This window comes from Carassius gibelio, chromosome B13 (assembly GCF_023724105.1).
Source record: "Carassius gibelio isolate Cgi1373 ecotype wild population from Czech Republic chromosome B13, carGib1.2-hapl.c, whole genome shotgun sequence".
NCBI classification, from domain to species: Eukaryota; Metazoa; Chordata; class Actinopteri; order Cypriniformes; family Cyprinidae; genus Carassius; species Carassius gibelio.
Window position 1 is genome coordinate 8889069 of NC_068408.1, and position 10684 is coordinate 8899752.

A 10684-nucleotide genomic window follows, 5' to 3' on the forward strand; every position below is an offset into this window, starting at 1 on the left:
TAAAGTACATAAACCCAAATAGGAAATAAAACCATTATTGAATAAGCATGTGTCCTAAACTCCTGAAACATTGGGGTCTCGTATTTTAGAGCAGTCAATGCAATTTTGGAAAGAAAGAAATAAAATCTGTGTATGTGTGGAAAATTTTCAGATGTAACCCCCTTTGTAGTGGTTAACATTTTCAAGTAGTTGTAATTACACATTTTCGTTGGTAACTGTAACAAATTGGTTACACTTATTTTGTAACTAAAAAATTTTTATTTCATACAAATAAGACAATTGATCCAGTTCAGGATTTTCATATGGAAATGACATTTATTCAACAGTCTTTCATACACAACTTAAACGGATATCATGACAGCATGTCCTTGTTTATTTCTAAACCCACTACTACTGATAAAATAAAATTTTCAATAACAAATGCATACATTATTCTGTGCTGCACTGATACAATGTTAAGACGCTGTAGCTGATCATAAGAGACTTGTGCAGCAAAACACCAAGGATATGCAAATACGCACAAAGAATCCAGCAGTGACATCATAGCACTTCATTATTCATACAGTAAAATGTCACATTGGCACATTCAAGTTCCCATGGCCTGAGCTCAGATTCAGCATGTTCCTTTAATGTAAAAACAACACCATCTGTAAATAATCCCTAGAGTCAGAAACAACAGAAGTTAAAATGAGACCTAAAAATTCAACTTTTATTCTATTGTGATAATGTCTTGACATTCTTACTGCGCTGAAAGTGATGCAGCACAATCTGCAGTACAGTGTGATCTTCCAACCGAACCTTAAACAGTAGTCATCAGTCTGTGCCTACAACAGTCATTCTCATAATACAAGCACAAGCATTCTATTGTAAACAACACTTCAAGCATGTTTCAAAAATATAATTAATTTATGTTTATTAAATAGCCACAGAAATGCTCTGAATGCAACAATCAAAGATCTGGATGATCTAAGTTTTATACAGTCAATTAGTCGATAATACTGAACCACAATTCAGTAATCCAAGATTTTCTCCAAACCTTTTTTTGGAATGTAACGGCATTGCACTGGATTTTTCAGTAGCTTAGGACAAGGACACACGGAGCCAACCATTATTCAACCTTGGATTCAAAAATCCATGTAATCTCCGATTACTCTGTCAAGCATTTTAATATTTAGACCTCTGTAAAACATCACTTTCTAAAATGAGAAAATTATACAGGGTATAACATGGTTTTTCCCTTTAAAACACATTTAAAATATCCCTTAAGATAAATGTCACACTATTTTAACTCCATGTCATCTAAAATGTGTAATGACTCGCTTTTGAGCAGGAACGTTTTTGTGCTTCTACACTGATTTATGCTACAGTATATGCTGCATTACAGTCTTAACATTTCAATGCATTAGATACAGCTTCAAGAGAGACTTCTAAAGTCATTTCTAACACCACTAGTAGCAGATATCCTTAAGTGTTACTCTAGTTGCAAGCTCACAAGGTAGATCACATGAGCTGGAAATAAAACTTAACACATGATGGGCAACTACTATGTTCGATGACAGGTCTCCACTAAAATGTAAGTGAGATTTCATGTTCATAAAGATGTGAGAAGATGGTGATCTTTATTCGAAGCTTAGATCCGAGCAGAAGTGCATTTTGATTTAGAGTCTATTTTTGAAAATTTGGACCACAAAACTATTCTGGGTTCATACCTTGAAAAGCCAAGCTTAACTAGCAGCAGTTGTGACAAAAGTTGATTATCAAGAAACAGCTCCTAGTTATTCAAAAAGAAAGAAGTAAAACAATTTTTTTTTTTTTTTTAAAGGGTTGAACTAATGGTTCAGCCAGAAATAAAAACTCAAATTTATTTCAAACCTCCATGACTTTCTTCTGTGGAACATAAAAGGCAATATTTTGAAGAATGTTGGTGAAAAGTGTTGCCTTTTTTTCCATACAATGCATGTTAATGGGAACTCAAATGACCAAGATTTTCAAATAGCTTTTGAATTTCACAGAAGAAATAAAGTCATACTGGTTATGTAAATGATGACTGAATTTTCATTTTTGGGTGAACTGCACCTTTAAAAGCAGAAATGAGAAGCTGCTAATTTATAAAATCACTTATTGTGTGTTAAATCTGTTATTTGTTGAAGTTTTATGGTCTATCTAGAAAAGATTAAACGTTTTTCTTTTTCATGCTAAAATCATTTTAACATACTGTTTGGTTCGTGTGGATACACAATTAAAATAGTATTTTAGTGTTTACAGATTGGCCAGATTCAAGTCAACTGTAAGTCCCTTACTGAAACTTTTTTTTTTTCAAGAAAAGGAGCTTAAAAGAAAATACATTTTTGGTGGTAATCAACATTATGCCACAAATGCGGTCATCATTACTTCTACCATTTCTGTTCGCTCAATTGGTAAGTACATACTAGTGAGCAATTCTGCTTTTTAATGTAGTTTTGTAGGGTAGCAGCGTAAGTGTGCTAGTGATCATTTACAGATATACAGCCAGTGAATGATTTTATCAAGCATCATGGTTTTGTAGAGGGCTGTTAAATACGCGGAATCTTGATCAACATACTTTTGAATTTTCACAATTCTGTATCCTACCAGTCACTTGCAAGACCCCTCTGCTAAAGATGTCTCCCTCGATTGAGAGCTATGTTGATGGAAGTGAAAACATCTATTTGATCATTGGGTCATCACCTCCTGGAGAGGTTAGAACGGGGAAGTCCACAAAGGGTTCGCTTTTGTCCTCCTGGGGCGAGTTGACAGTACCATCTGGCATGGAGCTGAAGGTCAGTTGGTCATGTTCCATGATGGACAGACGGTCCTGGGGCTTCTCCTTCTTCAGATAAAACATCTTCCTCAGCTGTTTCAACTGCTGCAGCTCACAGAAAGTCTCCAACACCACCAGCATGGCAATCAGGCCGAGGAGGAGATACACTATCGGACACGAAGGGAAGAAAGAAATGAATGTAATTCATGAAAATATACATCACATAACAAAATACCACACAAAATAGATTAGGTTGCAATTTTGTAAGCTGTACAAGAAAAGGGTTAAAATACTCTTGGCATACTCTTGGGAAAATATGAGACTTCAAGAAAACTCAGCATGTGTGGGGCTCACAAATGCCACATCCTCCACAAAAACACTACGATAGCAAATCTTTCTCACCGTCCCCCGCACACCGAACAGAAAGACGGGACCATCTGCATCAACTAAACCCACACAAGTACGAAAGCCATGTGCCATTTCCATGCAACTCTTTGAAAATGTGAGCTGTGCTGCATCATAAGTAAGACAAACACTAGATGGAACAGTAGAGAAGCAGTGAAAGAACAGTTTATACTCTCGAATCACACGCACTTCCTTTTTACCTTCCATCTGTTTCTATGACAACAGGCCAGACTGACACATTAAGATGTGTAGATACATAAAAGGAAGTCAGCGGAGTATTTTTACTTATACGCTGGGCTGAATTTAACTTACGAGAAGAGGAAGTGAACAAACTAGGCATGTTTACTCAATAAAATATGTCACTATGAGAAATAAAGGCTTATTGTTGAGAAGTATAAGGACCTTTAAACTGGACCACAATGTTAACGATATTTTATTAACCAAAAACTGACATTAAAGGAATGATCTATCTAAAAAAGAAAATTATTTCATAAATTATTCACCCTTATGTCATTTCAAACCTTCTTTCTTCTGTGAAACATGTTGGTAACCAGTTTCGAATCCCACTGACTTTCACTAAATTTTTTGTCCATACAATGCAAGTCAATGGAAACCGAGACTGTTTGGTTACCAACATCCTTTAAAATATTTTTTTTTTATGCTGTAACGGAATTTATATAATTATCATTTTCAGATAGACTTCCCTTAAATCAGTTTACATGACAAATAAACCACAGAACGTTTACTATTCAGCATTTCTGAGACTTCTGAATGTTTTTTAAAGCAGACTTATTATGCCGCTTTTTACAATATGTAACATGTCTCCAGTGTCCACAGAATGTGTCTGTGAAGTTTCAGCTCAAAATACCCCACAGATCATTATATAATTTTGAAAATGCCTTTTTTGTGTAGAAGCAGAAACATTCTGTTTTCGTTCATGTTTTTTTTAAATACAAATGCTGCTCCTTGCCCCCTTTTCCAGAATAGATATGTGGCTTTACAGCTTGTACCTCAGATACTCTGCCAAAAAACATCTGTTTGGTTTTGATTATCATGTCTATCGCATCATATTAGTCTGAACTTCTGATAAACGGTTTTCTGAGTGCACACATCTGAAGCATGCGCACAGAAAGCGGCTGTCACACGGTTTTAACTACTAAACTCTTTCAAGTCTTATTGTGCTTAAACTGTCAAATACAAGTTTATGTTAAAATCACACACGAGTTACAAAAACAGTTAATGTCTCTGAGGGTAAAGAAATCTTATTTTTAAATGTTCAAGCTTTCAACTTCCACTTCAGCTTCAAATGCCCTCTCAATGACTATAGCAATAAGTGGATATGCAAGTCCCTACATTTTTAATAGATTGAATGCACACCAAACAAAGCCAACTGAAACCACACCTACCAGTGATGCCGAGTTTGTAGAGCTCACGAAACCTCTGGTTAAAGGCCTCCCCAGGCACATAGTCACCCAGACCGATAGTGGAGAGTGAGATAAAGCAGAAGTAGAAGGACTCCAGAAAGTTCCAGTTCTCTTCTAGGGTAGAGAAAATGGCTGCAGGGATGAGGAAGAAACAGGACACGGCTACGACGGCCAGAAGAGTTGCGTGAACCAGGGCCACCATTGGTTTAGACAGACCCCAGCGTGTATGAACATACATAATGGGCCGCCAGGTGCTATAGACCATGATCCTTTGCACCACAGCCGTGAGGAAGAGGAGGGTGAAGGGGATGCCAATCACTGAGTAAATGATACAGAAGGCCTTTCCACCATCAGAGAGAGGTGCGGTGTGACCATATCCTGTGAGTGGAAAATTACACATTTACTTCATGAAATCATTTCTCTAATGAGACTACATGGATGAGCACACTGTATTGTCCTCACTGAAAACAAAGCCATACCAACCAACAGACATTGCCAGACACCTATTAACGAACCGATTAAGTCCCATCCTAGATTATCAAAGAAATAATCATTCTGTCCAGCTCTGTAATCTATTTTTGTTTTTGCATCCTTGAAATAAACAGATTACGTTGCTCTAATTTCTGCCCTCAGCAGTTTGATGCCTCCCAAGAGTTCAAATCTAATGGACGATCTCACATTATGGACATGAACAATCAGGTTAGTTTGCAGGGTCTCTCTTAATGCTTCGGGTCTCTGATAGAAGCTTGCTAGATGGATTTGCATTAAGGAGAAAAGCCATTTAACCAACCGTTAGAACACACATCCCATCCACTTTTAACAGGAAATGGCCAAAGGAAAGCTCTTTGTACTGATAATTACACGTCCGTTCGTATTAAAAGCTACATTACCATTTAAAAGTTTGGGTCAATAAGGAAATGCACTTAGGCATTAAATTGAAAAATATTAAGCAGCACAAACACAACACAGAAAATAATGAGAAATGTGTCTTGAGCAACACATCACCATATTATGTTGTGGCACTGAAGACAGGAGTAATGGCTGTTGAAAATTCTGTTTTGCCATCATAAGAAAAAATAACATTTTAAAATATATTTAAAAAAAATTTTTTAATCATTTTAAATATTAATAATATTTCACGATGTTGCAGTTTTTATTGTAGTTTTGATCAAATAAATGCAGCTATGGTGAGCAAAAGAGACTTATTTTAAAATTGTTAAACATTTATACCAATTACAAACTTTAAAACTGAAGTCAGCTGGTCTAGTTGGATAGCCAGCTTGTATCCCACTGTGATCAGCTGAAATGTGCCACTTAAGACCACCTTTTCAGGAGATTTGAGATTTGATCATATCTTTTGTGTAACATGCAAATGCCAAGGGGAACTAGGTATTGCATGTCTGTGTAAATGATAAGACAGAATGTAAATCCTTCTTCCCTGTTAAATCATGACAGCACTTTAACTCATATAGGCTGGATTCCACTGGTAACTAGGCTTTGTTGGATCCATGTGTTAACCTGGTGATGTTTTTCAGAACAGTGTGAACCAGCTGTAATTAACCCAGAAAAAGCCAGATCTTTCTTTGATGTACATTTCTAAGGTTTATAAATTACCAACATGTGCAAAACTAAAAAATCTGTTCAAAATCTGCTCCATTGCCATCTGTCATCTGATGACAGCTCACACACATAGAGTAAGTTAAAGTCATTTTTGTGTAATTGAAAAAAATGTCCCACTTAAGTTGCAGTCTTTTTGCTATGAAATATTTAATGATTTTTCATAAAATGAGCTTAACCCCTTTGCGTGCAAACATCGCTGACGGCCCCAGTTTATTATTGTTTCACTTTCACAGCACATTAAACATCACTGTCTTACTTCATCTGGACAAACTGTGCATCAATGGAAAGTTTAAAGACTCAAGCTTCGATATTTGACCAATATTTTGATAAAACATTGTTGCAGTGACAGATATTTAGTGATTTATGTCAGGAGTGCAAAATAATAAATCCGTATTATGCCACATTTTGAATAGAAATTCACAACTCACTCATATTCAGTCACGTCAAGAGCGGTTTATTTGTGTTCACATAGACTCACTGAACAGCGTCAATAAGGATTTACAGACCAAAGATGCATATCTGCGGAGATATATGGATATATTTACTGATGTTTACTTCATATTTCTTCAGACAGAATCGTCATTTCTATTCATTTTCCACGGATTTACGCGATCAGATGATAAACAGCCTCTCCCAGCGATCTCTGTGTGCGTGCAGTAGTCACAGCTCGTGCGGTGTGTGACTCAGACTCTGATTGGGTCTTTCAAACATCAATCTTAGAGTTTCATATCTGGACACCGCCCCATCGTGTCACATGCTTCCTGCACACTTCCTGGTAGTTATCTGGCCAAAACAACACTGAAACACCTCTGTACACACAAAATATCCGAATAATAAACCCGCGATTACGATAGTAAAGCTTGGTATGAGAATTTCTTGAGATCTGGGGCGTTTTTATAAAAAAAATCGAAAATGTACATCGGAAATGCTAACTTGTGCAGCGATGAAAAAGGCTACAAATAACATATTTTTACAACAGTAAACGACCAAATTCCACCCCTGATCGCTAAAGGAAGTTATTATAAACACTCGATCGGGGTTTAAAGTGAGTTTTGAGTAAAAGTGTACTAATAATTTCATAAATTGTCAGATGTTGCTTGATGCTAACGTTAGCACCAATGCTACTAATAGCAGGTGCTTTTCTTCTTCATAATGCATTTTTGTCTCAATAATTCACGTAAGGTCGTAAGAAAATGTTTTGTTGTATTTTTATAGTAAGACTTTTGATAAATAAGGGCTAAATGCAAAGAGAGACTGAAGTGAGATCGCTGCTTTGTTGCTTTGTAAAGCCTGAAAAACCACAATCAAGGCTAATAAAGGTGGAATAAAAACAAAAGAATAATGATAAAAGAATAATGCGGATAATGTGTCATACTTGGCGGAGGTGTGAAAGAACCGTTTGGTGAGAACAATACAATCATGATTCGGGCAGTTTTCAACAGTGAAACATACACAAAGAGCACAGGAAAGTTTACATGTGAGATCTTACAGAGATGACAAGGGCCATAAATCAATCTGATTAGCCTTCTCTAAAAACACACATGACATGGCCTTAGAAAATATTTCATAAAATTCACAGTTTTACAGATTCGATTATGAAATTTTTTATGAAGTTTTGGAAGACTTGTGGCCTTAGCTACACTGTGTTTTCAAACTCATTTCCTACATCAACATTTTTTTAAATACATTTAAAACATATGTTTTTAATATTTTTATTTTTGTTTTTATGTTTGAGCTTATATATCTCTATTATCATAACAGTCTGAGTGATTCTGATTCCTGAACAGTAAACTTTAAAGTGTCAGCTTTGTGAACAAAGGTTGATTATGTATCTAGTCAGAAAGAATCATGAGCAGAAACCTTTTTATTTTGGGTATGTAATTTCGGTCTCCATGCCAAAAAAGGGGGGTTACTAGTAAGGGGTTAAGAGCATTTAAAAATGAATATTTACTGGATATTTAGGCATACTTGGTTATCCATAGAATTTTTTTTAAAATTGTGTTAAAATGTGTGTAACAAATGAGATACATCAGTATTTTGAGAAATGTTGGTTCGTCATTTATCTCTCAATCATCACTGAATTATATTGCATTATAAGCAATCATTTTAAGTTGCATTACATTATCAGAATTTCAGCATTGGTTTGGGTCTATGAATAAAATGTAGGTGTCCTCAATGTACGACATCATCTTATTAAATCACATGGGCCATAAAAACCTGATATATCAAAAATTATATAAAAATATATGCTAACTTTTTTTTTTTAGATTTTGTCCAAAGGTTTAATAATTTGTTCCATTTAAAACAAACAAACAAACAAACAAACATTATTTTCAGGCTTTACAGATTTTAGAAGCTGTCTTTCATGTAATGCTGGTTTGGATTTAGAGGTACATGCTGGGTCTTGTGAAGGGAACGTTTTTTCTCGAAAGACAAGGGGGTGATTTTATATTAAGTTTTCTTATGTCTGGGAAATGCTGGTATACTTTAACAGAATTGAAACCGAAAGTTGTGATCTTTATGTCTGCGCTTCCTCCTATATGTGAACATACAGGCCTATATCTGCATATAGTTCACAGACTGAATTGTACAGATCTACTTTAAAGTTATCTTTAAAGTTTCACGTCTTTCTGAGAATTGGATACCTGTCTAGGGTAACATTGTGTTAAGGCAGGTGTTAAATGACAGACGAGCCAGCTTTCCAAAGAGAACAAAGAAAATGAAAAAAAACAAGAACAAAATGAGAACTTCTCTATTATTAGCAGTGGTGCATAATATAAATATACATATAATTTAAGAAAAAGTCAAATATGTAGCCTATTGATTGTTTACTGATGACTTGCTGAAGCATTAAAAAAAATATGGGTCACTGCAAATCAAATGGTGCACTATCTACAGAGTCTCACGGATGCCACGTTAACCATTAAATGTCATGTTGTATAAGTTTATGACATGTCCGCGTTGTTCAACGACTCACCTGTGGTTGATAAGACCGTGCTAGCGAAAAACAAAGACGAGGTGAAGTCCCAGTTCCAGCTTGCCGACGCGTTGTTGAGAATAGACACCCCATAGTTGCTGGCCTCCAGCGCTTTTGACAGAAACCTCTCCAGCCTTTCCTCGGACAGACATTCGTGCTGCTGGAGGAACTGTCGTTTGATCCCTCTGAGCTGCTGGCGCAAGAGGTCTTCATACGGCAGCTCCACCGAGGAAAAAACCACCGCTCCGAATATGAGATACAGAATATAGCCGAGCACGAGAAACAGAAAATACCATGCCGATTTGTTGCTCTGTATCAAGCGCACGCACGAATTACCGGCGAGGGACTGAAGCATCTTCAGCTTTCCTATTCAATTCGATGGTGATGATGGTATTGATGTGGGGTCTTATGTTATTGATGTCGGGTCTTGTGGTTTCGATGTGTTTTAAAGCTCTTGATTGCACGGGCCGCTCCGAATGCACTGCAGCGCGGAGGAGACGGATCTCAGCTCGTAACGGGGACGTGACGTCACTGGCTCTCGCCCACCAGGTAACATCGACGAGAGAGGAAAGAGCATCGACTGTGCTTATTTTAACATCCTCCTACATGAATCATGACAGCAGTCTCAAACATAAGATGGGGGATTTAATTATGTTAAGTACTTTGTAATTGTGGTAGAGATGGAAATCGATTCTGGCTGTAAATAAAATCCAGAATTTTTTATATAAGTTTTAATTTAACCCGGGGTAGAGATAAAAATTCTGGCGCCGTGCCTGTTTACCTTTAACACTGTAGCAGGCACGGCGCCAGAATTTTTTTCTCTACCGGTGGTTTTCTCTACCAAGTGGGGTCTAGACCAATATGTGGTGGGGTGGCTAAGAAAATTAATGATATTGATGACGTCAGATTTAGGCTAATAGGCTACACTTTTTTTGTTGTTGTTGAAAAATGTGTTTAGCACTTCTTTTTATTTTAAATAAATTCTTTACAATAACTGCTCCTAAAGTTCTACCTATACTCAAACGAATAAAATAATATTTTATTTATTATTTTAATTGACCAAAATGAACCGACTCATGAGAATCATTCTTTCAAGAATCAAACTTCATTCACTTTAATGAACAGACTGTCTGATGAAGAGCCTAAATGCTCGAAACGTTACCTATAGTCTGTTATTACATTTTTGTGGGTGTGCTGACTTTTAGAGTCATAAGAGTCGTTCTTTAGAAAATCGGAAAACGAGCGGTCTCACCTGGGCAAACTGATTCATTCTTCTTCAGTGATGACAGATATTCTTTTTGCTCGACACCGAGAGTTGAAGCCAACTACAGCAGCTGGCAGGCTCACTTTTACGAAGTGTGCAGCTTCACATGCGCCCGCTGCAGTTTTGTCTAAAACCTTGAGTCGTGGCGGCATGGTCTGGTACGAGCAGGGCATGACCATAGGGACTATGGGCAAAGAAAAGTCTTCACAGATGGC

The 10684-nt window shown here is 36.7% G+C and overlaps 1 protein-coding gene across 1 annotated transcript; it reads right to left on the reverse strand.

The window, feature by feature from the left end:
- Positions 1–288: 288 nt before the first annotated feature.
- kcnk1b (potassium channel, subfamily K, member 1b) lies at positions 289–9934 on the reverse strand. Its single transcript, XM_052573293.1, has 3 exons — positions 9206–9934; positions 4591–4986; positions 289–2946 (listed from the first exon to the last, which is right to left on the reverse strand). The coding sequence occupies exons 1-3, from the start codon at positions 9558–9560 to the stop codon at positions 2684–2686; spliced, it is 1014 nt and encodes a 337-aa protein (XP_052429253.1). The 5' UTR covers positions 9561–9934; the 3' UTR covers positions 289–2683.
- Positions 9935–10684: the final 750 nt, after the last annotated feature.

What these genes read in the sequence shown, in the direction of transcription:
- kcnk1b (XM_052573293.1), bottom strand. Translation starts at nt 9,560, where the DNA reads ATGCTTCAGTCCCTCGCCGGTAATTCGTGCGTGCGCTTGATACAGAGC. An exon ending in CACGGTCTTATCAACCACAG is followed by an intron (nt 4,987 to 9,205) that starts GTGAGTCGTTGA and finishes TTCCACTCACAG; the next exon opens with GATATGGTCACACCGCACCT. An exon ending in CTACAAACTCGGCATCACTG is followed by an intron (nt 2,947 to 4,590) that starts GTAGGTGTGGTT and finishes CGTGTCCGATAG; the next exon opens with TGTATCTCCTCCTCGGCCTG.